At 34.5% G+C, this 24,388-nt stretch overlaps 2 protein-coding genes across 4 annotated transcripts in view; one reads left to right on the top strand and one right to left on the bottom strand.

Moving 5' to 3' along the window:
• The first annotated feature begins 44 nt into the window (after positions 1-44).
• LOC113510798 (ADAM 17-like protease) lies at positions 45-10,810 on the top strand. The gene is made up of 17 exons (XM_052896230.1): positions 45-289; positions 421-660; positions 1,921-2,042; positions 2,636-2,768; positions 3,275-3,540; positions 3,760-3,819; positions 4,219-4,353; positions 4,694-4,832; positions 5,942-6,177; positions 6,719-6,857; positions 7,023-7,092; positions 7,718-7,844; positions 8,344-8,455; positions 8,543-8,658; positions 9,337-9,492; positions 10,072-10,181; positions 10,664-10,810. The coding sequence occupies exons 1-17, from the start codon at positions 220-222 to the stop codon at positions 10,728-10,730; spliced, it is 2,298 nt and encodes a 765-aa protein (XP_052752190.1). The 5' UTR covers positions 45-219; the 3' UTR covers positions 10,731-10,810.
• A 397-nt stretch (positions 10,811-11,207) lies between these two features.
• The window catches only part of LOC113510799 (dynein heavy chain, cytoplasmic), a 54,393-nt gene continuing 41,212 nt past the window's right edge, over positions 11,208-24,388 (bottom strand). For all 3 annotated transcript variants that reach the window (XM_052896227.1, XM_052896226.1, XM_052896228.1), the window contains 21 exons: positions 23,876-24,012; positions 23,251-23,411; positions 22,560-22,702; positions 22,412-22,480; positions 21,728-21,901; positions 21,055-21,275; positions 20,436-20,604; positions 18,752-18,926; positions 18,024-18,141; positions 17,387-17,600; positions 16,951-17,023; positions 16,531-16,652; positions 15,894-16,079; positions 15,396-15,524; positions 14,968-15,076; positions 14,720-14,817; positions 14,390-14,518; positions 13,135-13,332; positions 12,557-12,667; positions 12,303-12,466; positions 11,208-11,519 (listed from right to left, as the gene is read on the bottom strand). In XM_052896227.1, the coding sequence (XP_052752187.1) occupies positions 11,351-11,519; positions 12,303-12,466; positions 12,557-12,667; positions 13,135-13,332; positions 14,390-14,518; positions 14,720-14,817; positions 14,968-15,076; positions 15,396-15,524; positions 15,894-16,079; positions 16,531-16,652; positions 16,951-17,023; positions 17,387-17,600; positions 18,024-18,141; positions 18,752-18,926; positions 20,436-20,604; positions 21,055-21,275; positions 21,728-21,901; positions 22,412-22,480; positions 22,560-22,702; positions 23,251-23,411; positions 23,876-24,012 (3,069 nt within the window). In that variant the 3' untranslated portion in view covers positions 11,208-11,350. The remainder of the gene's footprint in view (positions 11,520-12,302; positions 12,467-12,556; positions 12,668-13,134; positions 13,333-14,389; positions 14,519-14,719; positions 14,818-14,967; positions 15,077-15,395; positions 15,525-15,893; positions 16,080-16,530; positions 16,653-16,950; positions 17,024-17,386; positions 17,601-18,023; positions 18,142-18,751; positions 18,927-20,435; positions 20,605-21,054; positions 21,276-21,727; positions 21,902-22,411; positions 22,481-22,559; positions 22,703-23,250; positions 23,412-23,875; positions 24,013-24,388) is intronic.

Raw genomic sequence — 24,388 nt, 5'->3', positions numbered from 1 at the left:
AGTGGTTTTACGTGACTTATATGAAGTAAGTTCTCTTTTCTCTTAGTTATGTACTCTTTTGACAGATCCTGAATCTGAAATTGTTTATCACGAAGACATTTTTTTTTATAAATTAACAGATTATTAGTACAGCAGTCAACTACGTTTATATTGTACTCTGAAATAAACTATTCTCTCAAATGAAAATTTTCGAAAAGAGAAGAAATATTCTTAGCTAGAATGGGTGTCAAGAGTAGTAGTTTTCTTTTAGGTCTATTTTCCCTATTTTTTTGGTGTATTTGTGGTAACTGTAAGTATATTTCATATATTACTTTTGAAGTAACTTCAGTTGTCTCTAAAATCGACAGATGTTTTAAATAAACAGCATTTACCTTTTAAAAGCATTGGAATTCTTCTAGTGTTAGTTAATTTTTGTTTCAGGTTCGTTGTATAAAAATCTCAGGCATTTTGAGACATTACATGCTTCAAGTTTTACTCATAATGTAGTGAAGAGAGGGGCTAAAATGTCCAACCATCCTTTTAATACTATTAAGGAGTTAAAATTCAAAACTCTTGGCAAACAGTTCAGACTTATTTTGCACCCGCACACCACTGTGTTGCACTCTAATTTTAAGGCATATGAAGTAGATAAAGATGGTAAAGAAAGCACAGTTCATGTTGGTAAGTATTTGTGGGATTTATTTTTTATTATATAAAGTTCTTACTAATAAACTGTAATTTTATCTTTGTTAAAACTATTTGTGAATCTGTTAAGTTTGCACAAAAAGTTTGATATCTAAATAAGCTAAATTAATAAGCCTTTATTCAGGCATTACAAAAATGAATATTATTAGAATTACATTATTAAAATTGTTATTAAATACACACTTTTACCAAGGCATCTTTCCATCTTTTGTTATTAAAGGATTGTAATAATAATTATTTAAAGGCAATATTTTTTGTTTATGAACATTAAATTTATCCTTTATCAATATTAATTTTTATATTACTAGCTGATTTGGCGAACATTGTTGTACCATATACTTTATTTCTAGAACCATACATGAAAATATATTGTACTACAATTATTATATTAAATTGTCATCTTGCAACCCTATTGTGGCATATAAAAATAAACAACGTACTTAAAAACAGGGGTTGATCGTAAAAGCGTGAAAATTTTAATTTGTATGTATTTTTCAATGCTAAATCATAATAAAATAAAAATAAAAAAAATTAACAAAGAAATACAAAAAATTATTTAGGGGTGGGTCACCCTAATCATTGAGGGGTACGAAAAATAGATGTTGGCTGATTCTCAGACCTACCCAATATTCACACGAAATTTCATAAATATTGGTGAAGCTGTTTCGGAGGAGTTTGGTAACAAACACTGCGACATGAGAATTTTATATATTAGATTATTATGTATAAAAATCTCTACATAAATATAGATTTTATTGTTGAATGAATGAATGAATGAATGAAGATTATTGCTAAAATGTGGTGCAATAAGGTAATATTACAATGGTTGGTTAAATATTAATTTTGTCTTTACTAACATGCAACAACCATTACAAAGTTATGACAAAATAAATATTTATATTATTTAAAATTTGTTCCATATTAAGCCATATTTATATAAATCTGGAATTTATATGTACTCCTGAAAATTATTACATTTTCAATATATTTGATTATATTAATACAATTATCAATCAAGGTTAAGCAAATTATTTTGATTGAAATAAACCAAAGTACTAAACTCATTTTGATAAAATTTCCACAGGACTAGTTCTTAAATATAACTTTACAGATAAAAAAAAATATATTTAAATTGGTTTATAAATGACAGTTTTAGGTAACTAATGTAAAAAACTTAATCTAGTACATCTTCCTTTTTTTAAGTTGTTTGATAAAGAGAAAAAATCTGATTTACAGATCGTGATAATTTTTATACTGGCAGAGTATTTGGTGAGAAGTCGTCAGATGTGAAATTACATATGGAGGATGGTATGGTTACTGGAGTCATTCATACTCCAGAAGAAACATATCATATTGAGGTATGTTATTATGTACAGTTATTATATTGACCTACATATATATTAGAGTTTTACATTATAATTATCTTTGACATTTTCTTTTTATCAACTGTTATTTTTTTCAAACATTATTGTTATGATTATGACTAGGTTTAAAAAAATATAAATTTATAATATTGTATAGATAAGTATGTAACAAAATAAGTAATACTTGTATTTTTATTATATTTTAATTTTGTAAATAGAATTATTTAATTAAAAACTTATTTAATAGAAATATTGTTAATATATAGAATTCATATTCCAATAATCAGTAAGCAAATAAACATTTGCAATTATATAGTAAATTGTCAAGTGTCAAACCTAGGTTTGATTGTTAGCTTGTAATACTATTACTCAGATTGAAATTTCTTTCTCCAATAGAAAGCTATATTATCAGTGAGTAACATAGGCTATAAATTATTCTCGAAAATTCTATCAGGCGATGCAGGGCTGTATCACTAGTCATAAATAAAAATGTTTACTTGTTATTATACAAGTAAACATTTTTATTAACTACTGAGTACTGAGTATACACTATACAGAAAGATATTGTTGGGCACTTTATTTTTCAGCCCTCCTGGCGCCACTTGCCACATCTGGGTGATAGAACAATGATTACATATCGAGCATCTGACATAAATTTTAGTTGGGCCACTGCTAATAATGAAAAGCCCCGTGTTTGTGGCTATGTCAAGGAAGGTCAAGGTGTGTTTTGTATTTTATTAATAGTTATAATATAATATGTATTATAGTGTGTAATAGTTTTTGCCTGCTACTTTGTGTGTGACGGGTGTATAAAAAATAATATAAGGTAAAAATTAGTCTATATCCTTCTCATGTTATATCTATACCTAATTTCATGAGGATTGGTTGAACCATTAAGTCCCCAATAAGTAACAAACAAACATTTTCTTATTAATATTTTAACTGTTTCAAAGGAACTTAATGAAATATTAACATGCAAGTAATTAAACCGAATAATCTTTAAATGTCCAATAGTAGTTCAAATAAAAAAAAAAATATATTGATTTATTTAATGTTTCGAGTTCTTATTGAAATTAATAATTTAAATTAATTAAAAAAATTATAATAATAATTGGAAAGTGTTTCTGTGATAATTTCAGTAAAACATGGTTGCCATTGTATTTAAATAGACAATTAACTTTTTTTTTTGTACCATCACATTAATGTAGTTGACTTTATTTATTTAGAACTAGAAGAGGGTGATGATGATGGCGATGACGACGATGCTAATAATTTGGAGATGAAACAAGAACAATTGGAAAAAGACAAATATTTAAATCAGTCACAAGTCATAGACAAGTCAGGTTCGCAGCCGGAGGTGAAACGGCCAAAGCGGCAAAGTGATTATGAGTACACCCCTACTAAAACCAGGTGCCCGCTGCTTCTTGTAGCAGATTATAGATTTTTTCAAGAAATGGGGAGCAGTAACACTAAATCGACAATTAGTTATTTGGTTTGTATTATAAGTCTTAAATTTATTCACTCAGAGTATACCCAGTTCCTATTTCAAAATTTCGTAACTTATGTATTTATAAGTATTATAATTGTATAAAATTTATCCTATATATAAATTTTACATGTGACTTCTGTTTATGCCTTCTTATTATATAGATAATTAAAGTTTTTTCTAGACTTTAAGCAGTTTGGCTTATCAATGATTTATCTTTTTCAGATTAGTCTTATAGATCGTGTTCATAAAATATATAATGATACTGTCTGGCAAGATCGTCAGGTTTGTATGTAAATATACCTTTATTCTAAAAAAAACATAATAAACTCATTCTAGGTTCACTTTAGCAGTGGACTTCATGCTAATGTTTTATCAATACAATATTGCACGCATATTTATCTACAGCTTATGTTTTACGGGCGTATGGACATTGTAATAGGTAAAAAAAGTAACGTTCGCGCTTGGCTGTTTATTTTTACATAATATTTCCCTTCTACTTGTACCATCCTGCAGTAATACTACAACAGTGTTGTAACACCAGAAATTGATGAGACGGTACCGATTCAACCGAAACACAAAACTACACCCTCCACTGTTTATTAATTTCGAAGTATTAACATTTACTTGTACATCTCTACCAATCTTTATTACTCCCTTTTTTCTAATTAAAATATTTGGCAGGATATGGATGGTTTCAAGGGTATGGGATTCGTAATAAAGAAGATATTGGTTCACTCAGAACCTACGCGTGTCCGTGGCGGCGAGGCGCACTATAACATGGTGCGTGAGAAGTGGGACGTACGGAATCTACTCGAGGTAATGACTACTAAACCAGATGTTTGCTTGTTAAATTTTATAATTTTCAGATAATTTTTCTAGTATAGTCACTTGGAAGGAAAGGAAACTGTACAAGTTTTCATGTTTCATCTGTACTTTTATAAGTCTTTTAGTTTTAAGTTTCTGATTTTATTTTGTCATTGTATTAAGTAATTTACTGCGAAATTTCTACAAATAGTTCTGTAGTCGTTTAGTAAAAAATAGATGTCCTTTTATGTACTTTGAAATCTTAGATAAACAAATGTGGTGTAATGCTTTATCTTCTTGATACAAGTCCATTTGTAAAGTATTAATCTTCAAAATGCACTTTGTCATACAGGTATTTAGTCGGGAGTACTCTCATAAGGACTTTTGTTTGGCACATTTATTTACTGACCTTAAATTCGAGGGCGGTATATTAGGGTTGGCTTACGTTGGCTCGCCGCGTCGTAACTCTGTTGGAGGAATATGTACACCTGGTAAGTGATTTTTACCTTTCCATACAAATACGAAAACTTCATTTCAAAAGGAGATGATAATTTTCTTTGGGAGTAGGATGAGATCTTCTGTCACAGACATAGAGGCTACTTTTGGCTGTTTGAATATGATTCAATGATGTTTAAATTTAGACTTGTATTTATAAGTAAAAAAAACTTATAAATTATGTTTTTTTTTTTTAAGAACTCGGTGTGTGTGTGTGAACACAACAAAAAATGTTAATTGTATTTTTTATTCAATTTTGCAGCCTAAAAGCGAAAATATATAAATAGAGTATAGATACATATCACATGTTAATAATAATGATAAAAAGAATACATGAATCTTTTAGTTCTTCTTTTGCTTAGCCAGTTTGTTTCTGTTTCCCATTTGTGTAGTTTTTTTTTTCTAATATGTTCAGGAATATACTTTTAGTTAATTTATATATGTTGTTTTGTTTTCAGCTGTTTTGGTGCAATAGTGTGAGTGTTTTGCTATTTGTTTTTTTTTGCTTTAAATATTTATTTTTATATAGGTTATTTAATATCATATTGCTTTGGGATTTTGCTTATTATTTATATTAATTTGTAATAATTATATATCATATGTGTATATATATTTTAAACCTATTATTACAGGTTTTAACGTAATGCAATAGAGGTCGACAAACATGATTAATTTTTAGGTTTGATTATCTTATGATTATTATGTATCTTATGAAGAAAATTATATAAAATTGTTGTATAATTAATTTATATAAAATGTATATAAAATAATGTGTTGCTCACCTATGAGGAGGATAAAAGCAGAAAATGCTCAATGACAAAGTTTTAAAACATACGAGTTCATTTAGAACTATACGTGTTTCCCGTGGTTAAGCACCAGCGAAACCCATTATCTCCCGTGCCCATGGGAGTTTCGATTAATTTTTTGCCAAAATTATCATGACTAAAGAAATCAGATCAAAGCAGATCTGTAGGTTGGCTATTTGTTTTGTTCATATAACTATATACTAACATAAATAAGGGTTACTTGGTGTTACAAATTTAGTGAAGTGTATTACCAATATTTTTAAATACAATCAAATTAAAAATATTCACAAAACTTTTAGAATATTTCAAGAACGGCTATACGCTGTACTTGAACTCGGGATTGAGTTCGTCGCGCAACCACTACGGGCAGCGGGTGATCACGCGCGAGGCGGACCTGGTGACGGCGCACGAGTTCGGTCACAACTGGGGCTCCGAGCACGACCCCGACGTGGCCGAGTGCTCGCCCGCCGCCAGCCAGGGCGGCTCCTACCTCATGTACACGTACAGTGTCAGTGGCTATGACGTCAACAACAAGGTACGTACACCTCTTAATTTTTTTATACGACTTGAATTGTAAAATTAATTGACACTAGCATTAAAATAAAAATTTGTGGTTGCCTTCATGTGTTTTTAGATGTTATGTCTTAGTATTTTTACATCTATATTTCTTTAAATAGAAACGAACTTATGTTAGTACAGCTTTATTATTTTTCCTTTAATTTTTTTTGCATGAAAAGAAACCATATTCTAACATTATTACTGGATTTGTTATGCAATTGGGAATGACAATCAAACTGCCTGTCCATTAGTAGATACTTTGCATATTTCTTATATATTTAAAATTATAAAAATGTGTTTCTTAGCAAAAAATAAATAAATAAACTTCGAAGACTTAACACAAAAGTTATTATTAAGATTATTTTGAATGTTTTTATTACCATTATTACTTTACTCCCTAAACTAGGTCAGACTTGTATTTTAGAGGTTAGGAGCGCAATTAACTAATGTTTAGTATGCATTTGAAATATGCTTAATAGTAAAAAGAACTTTATTTATTGAATATATTTGTGTTGCAGCGCTTCTCCCCGTGCAGCTTACGTTCAATAAGGAAGGTGCTGCAGGCTAAGTCTGGTCGCTGCTTCTCAGAGCCCGAGGAGAGTTTCTGTGGCAATCTGCGTGTTGAAGGTGGCGAGGAATGCGACGCCGGCTTACTAGGCGAGAATATTTGAATATTTTTTTCTTTTTAATTAAATATCATTTAATACATTTAATATCATCTAAATGTTTTATTTGGTGATAGAAATATAAAAATCTTGAGTGCCTGTGATTGGTAGATATCTTAAATCCAGTGAAGCAACTAATATGCTCATTTCATTACAGGTACGGAAGACAATGATATGTGTTGCGATAAAAACTGCAAATTGAGAAAAAGTCAAGGAGCCGTTTGCAGGTAAATAGTTATTATTGCTTGAACTTAGATATTGAACAATTTTATCGACAATTCAGTCAGTTTAGTTCTTTTAGTAGAAATACGGTGGAACCCTCAGTTTTAACATAATACATCAGTAGTTTTTACTAATAATTATAATCGGTACTTTTAAAAATGTCTCAAAGCATATTAATAATGTTTTATACGCATATTGCGATATGTATAGTATTTGGTATAAATTACTACATTGGTCATTATATTATGTATATATGTAAATAATAAAAACGCAGTGTTTTTTTTTATAAGATGATAATGATATAGTCACCTCGCCTGTGTAATCAATATGCGTTGGGGAGCATCAATGAGGGATGATAAGGTGAGAATGAAGTTAGGTTAATTGGTCTCTAGTGACAAATTTACTTGGAATTGAATCATGATGATTTCTAGGGGGATCGCAGAATTGAGTGTATATGTTTTTTATGCAATATGAAATGGCAAACAAGATGACAGTCGACTTAATGGAGTGTCAACCTATTGTTATTAATTGGTATTTCTGGAAACATGGCCATTAATTTCTGTTACTAACTACCCCGTCCTTCCGGTAATGTGGCATTAGAAGTGCTTAGTGAGGTGTATTGTTGTACAGTGACAAGAACTCGCCATGCTGCGCGGGCTGTGTGTTTGCGCCGCCGGGCGTGGTGTGTCGCGAGGCAGCGCACTCGGCCTGCGAGGGCGAGGCTACCTGCAATGGCGCCTCCGCTGACTGCCCCAAGGTGCACATACACACCGACTTGTGCCGCAGCCAGTGACTTTCTGGGTCCAACTTTTTGACGTTTATGAAAGCTTGTAAAAAGGGCGGCAAATATAATTTTTGCCCGGTGCGGCAAAGTTGCTAATTCGGGCACTGGTAATTCTAGTTAAGGTAATAGGTTATCCTGGGCTCTCATAAACCTACGATTTAAAATGTTTATTTATAGAGATAAATAAACATACAAATTTTATCCAGATTTAAAAATTCCATAGAAATGAATTTTTAAATCTGGATAAAATTTGTGTCAAGATTGAAATAGATTCATAATACCTTGTAAAAACCATACCTGCATTAAAAATATAATCTCATTTAGTTATTTAGATTCCTCTTTTTTGAAGTCAGTTAAGGATTGCCTAAGAATTGTGCGTACGCACGAGTTCACTCAGAAATAAATAGAAATATCAGATATGCCGTGGCCTTAGTGAAACAGTCACGTTAATGAGCGTGTGTATGATGGGCAGGCGCCGGCGATAGCGGACGAGCACGAGTGCGCTGAACGTGGCCGCTGCCGCAACGGGACCTGCATGCCGTACTGCGAAACACAGGGCATGCACAGCTGCATGTGCGATATCGGTAATTACAATTTTTTACCTTTTGTATTTAGAGATTTATTAATAATTATATAATGATATGATCCGAATTCTTCTACGTTTATTGTAGTTGCTGACGCATGCAAGCGCTGTTGCCGTAAAAGTTTGAATAAGACATGCTTTCCTGTGGCGCATAATGACATATTGCCAGACGGCACACCATGTATTCAAGGATTTTGCAATAAGGTGAGCTGTATATTATAGTAACTTACTTAGTTATTTCCGAGATGTTCTTACATATTATCGGAACCCCATACATTATAAGTGCTATAAATTTTAATTAAAATTTAAAAGTATCTCATTTTAATATTATTTTCTGTGTTTTTTTTTTATACAACTTAGAATGGCAAACAAGCTGACGGCCCACCTGATGGAACGTGTAACCGTCGCCTATAGACCAGACACGATGGACATAACAGAGTATACTGTTTCGCCCACGATACCCCCCATGCGTTGCCATTCCTGAGGACTCAAGTGTTATTCCTCTGTATCCTGTAAATTCACGCCCTTCAAACCAAATTTCATTCAAATTCTATTTGCCGTTTAGCATGATTGGTAATAAACATCCAAATATTATTAAAAAAATTTAACATTCATTATTTCAATTATTTGAAAGTACTTGTTATCAATGATATCATCTCCTTGCATAGGATATGTTGATAGACAGAGATAAAAAGTAGTCTATGTCTTTCTCAATTCTAAATAGGACCGTACATGTATTTGGTACACACGTAGTGTATCAAATTTCATGTGTTTGGTTGATTAAGAGGTAACAAACCCACTTTCAAAGTAAGGATAAAATAGTAAAGGATAAAGATTAATATTAATAGGATTTGTAATATGGTTTATTTTGACATGTTTTAGGGTGTATGCGAGAAAACAATTCAAGACGTGGTGGAGCGATTTTGGGACATCATTGAGGACATTAACATCAACAACGTGCTGGGTTTCCTGCGAGATAATATCGTAGGCGTTGTAGTGCTAGTTACAGCCTTCGTGTGGATACCCGCTAGTTGTATTGTGAGTTATGATCATAGTTTGTTATTTATTATTTAATGGAAAAAGTCATTAATTGTGGCAAAACAAGTTATTTTAATATTAAAACTAAACTACTGAACCGGTTTTAATAAAATTTCTGAGATCAATCTGTAAGTATATCATGTCCTTTCAAGTGAAAAAAAGATTTTTCCAAATCGATTTATAAGTGACGGACTTATGAGAAAGCAAAAAGAAAAATACAATTGAATTAAGAACCTCGTTCTTTTTGAAGTCATTTGAAACATTTACAAATTATGTGACTTATGGCTTTCTCAAAGTTCTGTTTCTTTAATATGAAAGTAAGTCATCATTACCTTCTTTCCCTTATCCCACAGATTTTGAGGTTAGTTGTTGGTTGTTTTATGTTATTTTTTATAAATATATTATAAATAAGAACTGTTTGCAGTAATCGTATAACTATTACGGTTTAGTTACTTAGTTTACATAGTTTACTATTACGGTTTAGTTAGTTTAGTTTACATTTTTAAAGATTGTACACACGCTATTTTTCTTGTGTGTGCAACTGCAACTGGTATTGACATTGTATTGAAATCCTTTTAGATAAGCTACGTGGACAGACGACGGCAACGTCTCCATCAGAAATATGTTTTATGGGAGAAGCAAAGAGAGTATATCCATCCTTCGTCGCCACGAAAAATAATATCTACCAGGTGGGGCTCTTGTTGTTATCCAATTATTATATTTGACTTTCAGTAGTTTTATTGTTGCAATATAATTATATCGATTTTCAAATGTTTATATTGGAGATTGAATTAATCATACTACCCTATAGACTGGTGTTTTCCAACGTGGGGCCCTCTCCCCATTTACTCGAAGCGATTTTAACCCTCTTGCTCCGGGCCATTTAAATGCAATGCTGCGAGTACATATTGGTGCCAAATGTAACAAAAAAATAATAATAATAATATAATTTAAAAAATTCTGTAAATTATTATTATGTATAATTTCGTTTGACATTACCAAAATTTTAACTGGGAATTAGACTAGTCAAGTAAACTTTGTCGGGAAACATTATGTATGGGGGCATAACAATTTTTGAAATGTTCAAGTGGGCAATGGCACAAAAAAGGTTAGGAAACACTGCTATAGACACTTAACAAAGACTTGAGTATCTATTATTATATTGTTCCAGGTTGCCGAAACAAAAGCCTCCGGGTATGAAGACTGGCATTCAGGGAACCAGTCAGTTGTTGAATTGATCCAGTTGTTTAGATTACTTTTTTGTGTATGTGGTATCTCTGTAATTAATTTCTTATGAAATAAACTAATATAAGGACAACCTATTTATTATTTTATCTTCAAACACCTTTATTCAGATTTTAAATATTTAAATTTACTGATTTAAAGCATCTGTTATAACGTTAACATCTAATGATAATAAACAAACCTTAGACGAGTTTATCCCATATCTCTGATGCCCTAAAGTTGAATTTATTAAAAGCATTTTTTTACAATTGCCTATAGACATTTTTTTGTTAATTAAATCACAATTGTTACAAATATTTAAGCATAAATTGATTGTCTATTAAAATAACTTTTATTTTTAAGACGTAAGTAATAACGTAGTTGGGACGATTAATTGACTAGTATCCTAATGTAAAAGTTTTGGTTAGTTTTATCCAGAGTATAAATTATTATATAGGATCTAGACAGAGTCTATATTTAAAAAAGAAATGTTTCATAAATAAATATTTATTGAATAGAAACAAGCTTATATATATAATAAATAATACCGATTACATTTGCTATAAAGCGGAATAGTTAGGACTGGTATACATATTTGTGAAGCGGTGCATAATGTAAGTATAATGTGAGCGCGTTAGTTGAGCGCGGTGGAGGTGAGGAGAGCGACGCCGCGCTCGTAGAAGGCATGCGGCTCCTGGCCGGCGGCGATGGGCAGCCGCACCGTGAACAGCAGCTCCGAGCGCGCGCTGTTCAGGTACACCGGCAGCGTCAGCGTCTGGCCGGCGCTTGCTGGCTCCGCGCCCCTGCGAACACACCATTATTATTAATCAAATACTAGCCACAGGAGGGGAGGGGAAGAGGGACGGGAGATTGTTAATAACGAAAAATAGCAACCTCATTATTAGCAATATACACAGTTCATCCCAAAAGTGTGATTGATAGAGAATGTTACTAACTAGCATTTAGCCCGCTTTTTGTACTATATTTCATTTGGTCAATAAAGTTATTTAAATATATCCTGTCAGGTCAACCTTCTGGGGGTCTTTTCTGGAAACCATCGTGCTTTTATTTTGCATCATGATTTTATGTGGAATTGTCCACATAAAATCATCAGAATGGCGCAACTGACCTGTCTTTTCATTTTCATCTATTATCCTTTATTAGTATTCCGTCAACGCATATAGATAGCGCAGGCGGGATTATCATTCTATTATTACCTATTAAAAAAGAGCACTACATTAGGATGACCAGATATTCAGAAAAGAGTACTATGTACAGTATTGTACTATAGATAGTATACGATTGGCAGTGGTGTATTTATCTCACCATCCCTTCATATCTTATAAAGTAAATATCATAACCTCCTAAATCTCAGGCACTCACCAGGGATTGCCACGTGTGACGTTGATAGGCTATATTACTATTAATAAACATCTCAGTATTAATTGAATGACATTGAATGAATTGTTACAGCAAATAGAGAGTATCGTTTTATCATCATGTCGTTTTAGTATCATATTTTTTTTTTAATGCAAATACATAGAATTAGAAAATATTTTTGTTTTTCAAATACAAGAGGGTCTTACCGTATCCAAGTGAGAACAGTGAGTGGCAGATCCACCATGATGGTGTTAGTCAATAATAGTCGGTTCCCTTTTACTGTGGCGCCTTGCAACTTCAATCCCGTCACAGAGAACGACCATTCTGATTGAGCATTCTCTGTTGGAGTACCCGGATCAGGAATCGTCACCTAAAATTTATTTTATATTTATTGAAACCATAAAATACAATAAATACGATATTAAAATGCAATAAAATATATTGCCAAATGTTTCGTTACCTGCAAGTGTAATTCTTCAAGAGACCACGAATTGGCCTGTGCTACGCATTGTCGGGTTGCAGTAATATACGCTTCCGGATTGAGTAGGCCGCCGAGCCAAACTGGGATACTCTGTGCACAAAAGTTCAAATTAAATATTGAGTTTTAATGAAACTTGATTGAACAGTCACTTACATTTAGTTTAGTCACTTACCATCAGGTGAGCCGCATGCTCGTTTGCCCCCTGTGTTGTAAAAAAAAAAGAACAGAGGGAGACTTTGTACAAAAGTCGATTGCTTGGGTACCTCTGTCCCATCCGTGTTTCTACCGTGAAGCAGTTGTGTTTGCATGACTGTGTTTCGGTATGAAGGGTGGGATATGACGTGAATTTACAGGGTACAGAGGAATAACATCTGAGTCCTCAGGAATGGCAACGTATGAGGGGTATCATGGGCGAAACAGTATACTCTGTTATGTCCGTGGCACCGCTCATGTCTATAGGCGACGGTTACCACTTTCCATCAGGTGGGCTGTCAGCTTGTTTGCCATTCTAAGTTGTATAAAAAAAAAGAACAGTAGAGGAGATGTGGCAGGTGTACCTGCAGCCGCTTGGCGCCGCGGTCGGCGACGGCGCGCGAGACGTCCGCGAGCTGCGCGACCCGCTGCGCGAAGTCGCCGACCCACTGCTGCACGGTGCAGCCGCGCGCCACCGCGTAGCGCCGCCAGCCGGCCGGCAGCATGCCGCGCACCAGCGACCCCACCATCGCGCGCGTCTCGTTCGTCTGCTTCATCGAGCCCTGCGCACCGCACACGACCCGCCCACCGTCACATACCACTCCGGCCCATTGCCGTTGGGCAGAAATGATTTTTTATTTGTGAAAAGAATAAATCAGATAAGGAATTAGTTTAAAAAATATTTAGATAGATAGATAGATAAACACTTTATTTGAGCCATTTAACACACGTAAATTAATGAATAAAATGATACAATTTGATTATTTACATTTTTTCAAATATAAAACAACATATAAAACATAAAATGAATATTGGAGATATGTTTTCACCAAGTGTGTCGCAGTGACCCAAAAAGGCTACAGCTCAGTGATACTTTTGCTTAAAAGCAAAGCACTGATTTTCAGCTGCAACCTGAAGCAAATTTATTTTTTTCTTCTTGAGATTACGTGATAAAATAATTATTTCTTATTTTTATATATATAATCAAATTAATTATGTTAAAATACCTACTACAATTGTATCAATACTGATTTTTGTATATCCCTTTCAGACCCAAGATTTTTTTTCTTTCAGATTAAACATATTTTCGTGTTTTGGAGCCAAGCCATCTTGCCGGCACGCACGAGACTACTGCACCACCTAAGCGCTACAATGATTTCTTATTGGCTGGTTTAGAATCTCACTATCATGTTATTTCAGCTTCGTGCGTAATCGTGCGTAAAAAAGAATTGCGCGCGGTTTTAGAATTTTTTTAAGTTACAACTCACGCCCGTGTCATTCAGGTCTGAAAGGGATATCTTTTTCTTCTAAGATTCTAAAATCTTAGAAGAAAAAGACGAGAAAAGCCATTAATATGTCGTATATAAAGAGCATTGCCATAAGGTTCCCAGCATAGAATGCCACCTCTTCCTTTCCTGTGGGTGTCGTAAAAGGCGAAGGAATTTAATGGTCGTAGGATGGGCAATAGCGTTCCTCTTAAAACATCACCACAGCTACAATTGTCAATCTGTTTGCCCTATAAGGGCAGACCTCTGTTCAGCAGTGGGCAGTTAATGGCTGATGTGGTATGGTATATACAGAGCATATCTATGTAAATGTATAAACAGTACAGTGTCATACCTCACAGATGGAGATGACGTTCCGTAAATCGTGCAACACTTGTTGCAGCAGAGAGGCGCCGGCGGCTACTTCGCGCTCGAAGAACCGGTACAGCGGGTCCTTTATGTTCTCCACTGTGCGACGAAGTGTCTGTAATATAAGTGTTTTATTAGACAGCAATGTCATTAAATATATGATTTCTATTTATATCAGAAAGATAAAAGAACATTAAGATAAAAAAAAACCACTCAAAACCATGAAACTCGATACAAGTAAGAAATTTATGTTTTTTATTTATTTATATTATTCTTTTTGTATTCCAATGTGTAAAATAAATATAAATGTCCTTACTGGTAGTTCTTTTGGCAGTTGCTGCAACCAGTTTGTAGCTGTCTGGTGAAGGGTCTTCATCCAAGCAGGTCGTCCGTCGCCTTCTACCACCATTGCATCTAAACAAATATGATTACTTAGCAAATTACACACACAACTTAGCAAATAACACATTTAGCAAATTTTTCTTTTGTAAATTATGCATTAGATCTGGTAGTTGTTATGTACTAGATAAATAATGAAACCAATTTAAAACGAGGAAAACATACTGGGATCATCTTGTGTAGCAGCATTATATGCTAACTCCTCTTCGTCTTCGAGCTGTTGCATTTTGAGTAGTTTTGATACGAGGTCACTACCTTGATTGGTTAGAAGAACCTGTAAGAATAGAAGTAATATTTAAAAAAGAAACAATAAAAATATATTTGTAAATAGGAGAATAATACCATACTATAAAAAAAAAAATGTTCTCAAGTGCATATAGAATTCACAATTTACGAATTTAAAATTCATTGTTGTAATCAGTAGTAGCAGTCATTGTTGTAATCTTCATCGTAAACACTTTACAGTGAACTCATGAAAAAGATTGAACATAGCGGTGGACGCATCCCATGGAGAGATCTCTTATAGTTAGCCTCTGAGAAGCTGAAAGGAATCAATAGAATATATATTTTAAAATGTTTAAACAGTGTGTTACCTTTTCAGCGTTGTTGGGCAGTCCAAGCCAGGACGGAGTTTGTCGATCGGACAGCTCCTCGATCCACTTAAGGAAGTGATCGCGGCGGTTACCGTCCGGCATCGTGATATGGCGCTGGTTGCCAGTTGCCTAGTAGTTGTAATTAATGATTAAAAAATATATAACTATAATTTGATAACAGATCAATACGAAAAATTCTTTGGATATAATGAAGAATTAAAAGTATTAAAATCACTCCTCAAAGCATTAATTAATTGAAATAATAATAATTAAAATTTAAACTCTTACTAAAAAAAGTAAATAAAAAAGGGAACTTTAAAAAAAGCTTTAAGCATAATAAAAATTTACTTTGGTATATTTCATAAAAAAATATTCCCTATTCATGAGACTTATGAAAGTGGATGAAGGTAGATCTTTCCGAACAGAAGCTTGTGGCACTTATATCCGTTAATCTATCCAGTAAGGAACCCAGTGAAGATGGATAGTTCGTATACTTACGCCATCAACATTAGCGACAAGCGCGAAGTCCGCCTCGAAGGACCGCGGCGTGAATAGCTTGCAGAGGAATGAGTGCAGTAGGCGCTGGTCGAACGAATTGTCGATCTTGCCACCGTATATACACTGTGAGAGTAGCGTTACCAGTGCCTCCCATGGGACCTTCTCCGGTGGCAGGTTGGTGCGGCCCTGATACATTATTTATGGACACCATTTATTTACGTCATCGTTAGATACATATATTGTGACACCTAATTTATATTTTTATTTAATAAATTTATATTTTTCTAAAGTATAAATCATTTTTGGCAAATCGAAGCATTTGTGATACCCTACGAAATTTAGTAACATAATGCTACTATATGGTGTGGTATTTTTTGATTGAGGATTGAGGATTTTTAACTTTGTTAATTGTTGACATGTGTAGAATTTAGATACGTGTGGAATCTTAACTGTTAAACTTCAGTATCATTTAAAAGGCAGTGAAAAAATTACAGTCTATTGTGAAGGATGTAACGAGGCAAAAATAAAATATTGGGGTAATTTCTTCAATGGGATTATTGAGACTATCGTTTACGTTAATTGGCTATGCTAAAACTATCTCAATGGTATAAAAAATAAATATAAATATAAATCTCACCATAGCAGTGGCGTCAATCCAGGTGTCGAGTGTGTCGCAAGCGACGCGCAGGTCCGACTCGTTGAATTCATAGTATTTGGCCCAACCGAGCGGCACATAACGAAGACGTTCTTGCACAATACCTATAAAATAAATACAACTGTAGACTGTGCTAATATCTTTTGGCTAATTTGAAATTATAAATAATTAAAACAACTTAGGTTATAAATTTCGATTTATGGATAAGCAGATTGTTTTGATTACTAAAACTGTAATCCTATGAGCATATGTGAGTTACGGTTGTGAGTGTAATAATGGAATTAACTCACTATTACTTAGCAGATCAATTGTAATTGTAAGACGAGATACGTTCAAATGGAAAGAACATACAACGTGTTAATATACATAGACAAAGCGTTATTTTATTAGTGTTTGTAGTACCATGGAACCAAGCCAGCAAGAAGTAGAGTCTCGCGCGTTCCGATGGAGGTTTCATCATACGAGCCGCGGGCACCTGTAGTACAACACATTATATTAAAATTTTATATTTTTAAAAAAAATTGGCTTTATTTTTTATTGTAAAAGTTATAGAATCCATTTTATTCAGTTTTAAGGTTCACTGTTTGATTTTAAAATTGTTTTGTAAATAATATATAGCTACGTATTATAATAGTATTAAAATAATGATTAAAATAGACGGTAAGCACAAACGCTCATAGTAAAGGGATAGAGAGCGCTGAGTAATTAAGATTTCGTGAAATGATTCTATTGATCGATTCGTTTATTTATATCTTGTCTAGAGGAGAAAAATAAATAGAAGCAGGCATGGACAGTGGACAGTAACGTGGTGGTAGAATAACATAAGAGGTATACTGACGGTGGCGAAGGTCCGCAGCAGGTTGGCACGGATGCCAGGCGGCGGCTCGAAAACGACGACGCGGCCAGCGCGCAGCAGGTTCACCGGTAGTTTGGGGCTGATCTCCGTAGTGAGGAACAGCCGGAAGTTGGGGTGTGGTGATAGCGAATGCAATTTCTTTTCCAACTGTACTAGCCACACGGGCGCCAAGTGGACGTTCTTCAGCATCACCCACCTGGTAAGTATATCATTAATAATATAAGCGTTGTGATGACCTCAGTGGCATAACGGACTGATCTTTTAAAGGTTTCAGGAATATTACATCAAGAGTGCGCCTCTTTGTATTGGTCTGATCGTTTTTTATATGTGTATATATATTTGAATTTATTTTAAAATACGTATGCGAATTCTAAATAATTTTGTGGTAAATTTCGAATTGCTGGCTCGATCCGACGCTACATTTTTCAATCTCCGTATCTCTACTATCCAGATACTATCCAGGGTTACTAGCAATTAGCAAAATTCTCTTCCGCTCGTGATCTTTAATACTAACGTTTTTATGTATACATTCTAATAAAGATTCATAGTATTAATATCATTATAATCTATTTAACTGCGACAGTACTCCAAAAAAATGCATTTATGTATAACTACTAACCGTCCGGTTTTACACGCGGTGTTGATAGCTCGTTCCGCCTGGTTGAATCCTTCAGCGGAACCGATAGCAATGCTTGATAGCGGCTTGTTCATTTCCGTAGCCATGTCATCCACGCGTCCTATAATAAAACAATAATAAACGATGTTACATATATGTCATAATCTTAAAACCCTAGACTATATGGATAGAATTTCTCAATACAAATGCTTTAAGAAAAGAGGGTCACATTTTTCATAAACTTTTGCGTGATAAATAGTTATGAGTGATTCTTTTATAACTTTTATATTTATTTTCTTATAATTTCTGTATCTTTTTAATGCGTAAATACTTTTTACATTTATTAAACAATACGTCAAGATACATTGTATGCGTAAGTAGTTAAAACACTGATAAAAAAAAAAAAACTAATTTAACAATTAGCTGACAAAAGGTTGACCTGTTTTTAAGACTCAATGCTCTATGTATATAATCTAGGCTTATAACATTGTATAAAATAAGTAAGTTATAAAATATGTTTGTTTAAAAAAGCTATTGATTATAGTTTTAGATCTTTTTTCATTAAGAAAATGAATACTGCAAGAAAATTTGCAGTGATTTTTAATCAAACAGGTGATATTGTTACAGACAGATGTTGCATAAAGTTTATTTAAATCCACATTTTAATAGTATTTGAATAAGGAGAAATTAAAATTTTTTCATGAAATGAAATGTGATAATGCATTGTTTACCGCTGGCGTCATATCCCGGAACGGAGCAAAGCAGAGCAGGTGTAGTAGCGTTCAGTTGGTTTTCAGTGATAGAAACGAGGTCCAGTTCAGTTTCTGCCTTAGCCATGAATCCAGGGCCGAGTACCGCGGCTACCAGTTGCGTAGCTGCCGCGATCACACGATCCGGCCTGAATGCCTGTGTACAAACAAATAAACATAAAATTGAATTAACTGCTCTGAATTGAGATTTTTTATGCATCTTTGCGATCACTTGCAGTTAATTTTCTGAGAAGGACTACTGCCGTTTTTTACCACTTACTTTTCCACTGGATTGATAACCTTTTTTATATTTAAAAATCTTGCAAAATTTCGTATATCATTATTCTGTAAGTAGGTGTACCCCTAAAATGGTCCTGGGAAGTTGCGCGCGTATCCCCGCGTGCTTCCCTTTAAAGAGTGGACGGGCACTTAACATCAGGTGCCCGTCCCACATGTGAGTCGGGGCCCGCAAGCCGGTGCGGGCCAACGCCGTTGGGGCTCGGTGGATTTCGAAAGAGAACCTGGGTCCCCAACACTATGGCGCGGCGAGGGATGCCGTTGTGGTTTTAGCCGGTAGGAGTCCGGCAGTACCCGTAAGCTTTCCCCGGGGCTTATAGGTCTGCATTAGGCATTTCCCCACGAAAAAAAAGAAAAAAGGTAGGTGTACCCCTATTCTCTTCTCATCCCCCTAATTATAAAAATGTTATCTTTTTTGAGAAATATCTTCATAAAGTGATAAAAGCACTAATAGTAAAAGTAAAGTTAAATTAAGTAACAATTAATTACTTTAATAAATAGATGTTGTAAGATCACATCACTAGTGTATATGGGGCATCACTAGAGGTGGACACTGATTGGGTGATTAATAGCATTGTATAATAATGGCTGTCTGAGTAATGAACAAAGAATCTGCAATAATTAAATAAACCATCAATTATTAAAAAGACTATAAAAATATATCAGAAGAAGGATCCAGCATTTTTTAATATAACTTGGAATGAAAACCAAATTAAAGGCTTATTCGATCAAATCCGATGGGAAGTACTCACTGCCGCCTATAAACATGAACATCAGTGTTACAGTGCTGGAGGTTAGCTGCAGGTTAGTAGGTGGAAAAGTCGATAGGGAGGTAGTTTGGTGTGTTGGTGCATATGTGTAGGTGGACGTGTACAGGTGTGTAGGCAAGTCGTGAAATGAAATGAAATGAAATTTATTTGCTAGAAACATTGTAGAAAAGGTGTTGCATTTGTGAAGTTTATAAGATGGCCATTATGTTTCGCCACATCAAATGGCATGCAAATATTAATTATTGAATTTATCCACAGATAGGGCATTTTATACAGGTACATTATATATTTATATATGAACCTTTCGACTCGTTGCAACGACGAGCTATGGGAATTGTCGATGATCCCAGGCTCACAGGCGGTATTGAACGCGGTTGAACTCCAGGTTGTGGAATGAGCTCCCTGACGAGGTTTTCCCAAGAGACTACAGCATGGGGTTTTTCAAAGGGGAGGTAAAGAGGTTTCTTCAGGGTCGGCAACGCACGCGTAATACCTCTGGTATTTCAGGCGTTCATAGGCTACGGTAACCACTTACCATCAGGTGGGCCGTATGCTTGTTTGTCACCTAAGTGGTTTAAAAAAAATTTTCAATTAGGCACCTGTATGAGCAGCAGGCGGTACATGGCGAGCGTGTGCGGCGCGGGCGGCGCGGCGGGCTCGCAGTCCCACAGCGTGGGCACGCACTGCTCGGGCGCCGCCTGCGCCAGCCACGCGCCCAGCTCGGGCAGCTCGCCCGCCTTCTCCAGCAGCCGCCGGAACGGCGGCAACCTGACAAGTCAATGATGAACATTAACCTCCATGCAGAGGAACCTTCACGGTTGAGTTTTGATGAAATCTTAACTGCCAGAAGAAACGATAGTCAGGTTTACCATTCCATTTGAATCCATTAATAAATATCTTAGCAATTATGAACATTAACCAAATAAGACAGACAAATTCTTCTAGTGATTTCATAAGGTCTTATGAAATCACTAGAAGAATTCATGAATGAAGGAATGAAATAAATTAATTATTTTTTGTTACTGTAAGTCCCCTTATACATTTTTATTTAAATATTTTCTATATATAGGTATCGTCTAGTTACAAATTTATTATATTCGTGAAATAAGTAATCATAGATATGCAATCGATGTGATGCAGTATGTGTGTGTGTGTATGTGTGTACGAGTGTGTGTGTATGTGTGTACGAGTGAGTGTGTATGTGTATGTGAGCGTGACCTGGTGGCGAGCCTGGCGGCAGCGTGGTGCTGGTGCGGCGAGAGGTTGTCGGCGGCGGGAGCGTGAGACACGAAGCCCTCCTTGCCGCGCAGGAACACGCCGAACGAGCGGTCGAGCGTGTCCTCCGTGCCTGTGCCCTTCAGCTGGATGCGGCTCAGCAGCAGCGCGAACGTCAGCCGGTCCGTGTGCAGCATGCCGCGTGCCACGCGCTCGTACACCGCCTGACGATATGATACGATAACAACAAGGCCCTAATGAGACTTAAAGATCTTACGACCGAAACACAAACTATTAAAAAAAAAAAGAAGCGATTATACTTGTTGTTAAACAGTAATTTCAAAACAAGGGAAAATAAAAAAAAAAAAAATACAAGTGTCAGTTACCTATGTAGTTCGGTGATTTTGTAAATAGCAAATTTTTGAGAGCGCTCTTTTAGCACCTATATTGAGAATGGTTGGTTTATTAGTACGTATTGTGTATTATTTTAGAATATATATATATATATATATATATATATATATATAATAAGAGGAAGAAAGAAGAGTTGAGTAAAAGAGCTATTCTGGACACTCCCAAGGTCAATTAAAAGGGGTTTCTTGTTATCTTTTCAATCTCTAGCAATCGCAATATGTAGAGGCTATTTAATGCAAATGGAAAATAAAATAATACATACGGAAAACAGTTCTTCAGTAATAATCTTCAGCCTAGCGGTATAGTCGGTGACACCAGTAAGTAGAGAACATACGAGCACAGAGCTAAATATGTCCAAGAACATCTTCAGTGAGTACTGGTATAGGAAATGAACTTGGTTCAACGAGTCCATGGTAAAGTAGATGCTGCTGCATGCCTGAACAAATTAATTTATTTATGTTACCAACTATCAATATTTTATAATACATAATCATATTATTAGCAAATACAATACAATTTAATCAACAATAGTTAATTCAGACTTCGTTCTCTGATTTTAAACGAAAGCCACAGAACACCGTTATAATGTCTATTTAATAAATGCTATCTTATAACTGCAATGCGCACTTTCGACAACAGGTATGTGCGAATAATAAAACGAATTAATTACTCATTCTTAGTTAAAGATGTCATTATAATTACTTTTTGTGATTATTCCTTTTTGGAATAACAAATACTTCAAGCAATATTCTCTTGTAAAGCATTTTAGATAAAGGTTCAGATTGTGTTGTAATAAGGACTTGATACTTGACGTAATCAAGACTCCTGTCGTTGAAATTATTTATTTACACATAGCTCTAAGTATGTCATTTTAGACAAAGGCTTACATTGTGATATAATAAGGACTTGATACAACTCCTGTTCTTTAGAATATTTAAGTACTTACTTGAGATAGCGGCAGATATTGCTGGCTGACAGTTTCAATTTCAGCTATAACTTTATCAGTTTCTTCCACCTGTAAAATTAATTTGTATTAAGAATATATGAGATTTAAGGAATAAAGTACCTAATATTTGTTTTTGTGTATTTATTACCTTTTGTCCAATATCATCAGCTTCTTTCTTAAGTGTTTCCAGAGTGGCTATGACTGAGTCATCGTCCAAGATCTTGCCTTTGGCGTCATTTAGTGCTTGCAGTAAAGACTTTTCCAATTGACGGAGACGCAGATGGAATTCACCTAAAATCAAGTTATTTATTTTAGATGTTTAGTTATCTTACTAATATATCTGATTATCTAAAATTAAAGACGAAATATTTAATTATTTGTTTGTAATCGATAAACTTAAAAAGACCTTGACCGATTTTAAAAATGTCTTCACCTATAGAAAGACACGTTATTAGCGAGTAACATAGGTTATATAATATTTTCGAAAATTTTATTTACCCGAGCGAAATTGGGCTGGATTTTTAGTCTTGAATACAATATAAAGTTACATTAACGAAAGAATCAAAAATCACATTAATTGTTTGGTAAAAGAAATATTCTGTTATAAGAACTTTTTTTAAGTTAACAAGAAGATGGGTCTCTTGAGACAGACCTTAGGCCTTTGGCAGATAAATGCAAGTCTATTTTGAAATAAGCTGTGTAAACTATATTGTACTGCATAATTTCGTCACGGCTTAAAATTAATACTAAAATAATAAAGATTGGACTGCTTTTGCACAATAAATTGTCAATCCTTTCAAATATTATTTGATTCTAGAATAATCTGTTGAGACCAATACCTTGTAGCTTGAGTAAATCTGAGCGTTTGGTGTCGATGTCTGGTCGCTCAGCCTTGAGGACGCGGTGTAAGCACTGCGACTGCAGCGAGGACCGGGTCACAGTGAAGTTCACGAACGTCACCCGGGAACACATATCTGGCGGGAACTCCACCGTCGGATCTCTGAGTACAGATTGTATAATCATGATAAATATAACCAATTACAATCGCCAGAAAATATAAATTAAATACAATATATTATTATTGTTATAAAATTTGTAAAGATGTTTGTACACTTGTTACTCAATAATGCTTATGGGTCTGAACGGATTTGTGTGAATGAATGGGTAGGGTTCTTATCCAAAATAAGAAAATTATTTTGGAAACTATCATAATAATAGGTTAATTTTGTAGTTTTTATATGATGAAGGACAATTAAGTCTACGGCTCATCTATGATAAGTAGGATCGGATTTTAGAAAAGAAAATTAGCATGGGACCATTTCGAGAAAATAAAGTATTTCGATTAAAAAATAATAACGCAATACCAGTCCCGAAGCCTTGGAGAAATTCTTGTAGTTATATAAAAAAGATAAACTCCTTGTTATTAAATTGATTAATATATTTGAATAAAGCAGTTTTTGTTACCTGGTGCTGAGGAAGATAACGAAGGAGGGACTAAGATCAATGTCCTGGTCGCCCAGGGTAATGAGCACGCGGCCGCCGGTACGCCGCAACTCGCGGTTCAGCACTGGGTTCAGAATTGGATCATAGTTCTCCACGTCCTGTATGTACAAGACAATGTATTTCAATAGCAGTTAGAGCACAGTTTAAAGAATTCATCATCTTCACTATTCTATCGAGCAAACATCACCCCCTTTGTTTTTTTGTGAATCGGCATATATGCGCAGTGAGTACAATATTTTTTTAAATCTATTGATTCTTTAGATTTTTTTTTGCGTTCTAGAAAAAAATATAAAGACGGAAAATAAGTAATTAAGTTAGCTTAAACCCTTACAAATAATAGTATTACATTTAATATATGCCATTTATTTTTAAAGCTAAAATTTATTCGATTATTTCGACCTAGTTACTTGAAGTAGCGTTGCTCAACGTAAGTGCGTTAACATATTGAATATTTTTATACGAAAACATGACAGT

The sequence above is a fragment of the Galleria mellonella genome, unplaced genomic scaffold, assembly GCF_026898425.1.
Source record: "Galleria mellonella isolate WM207_F2 unplaced genomic scaffold, CSIRO_AGI_GalMel_v1 utg32, whole genome shotgun sequence".
In the NCBI taxonomy this organism is placed as follows: Eukaryota; Metazoa; Arthropoda; class Insecta; order Lepidoptera; family Pyralidae; genus Galleria; species Galleria mellonella.
This window is presented reverse-complemented; position numbering and strand designations above follow the sequence as displayed.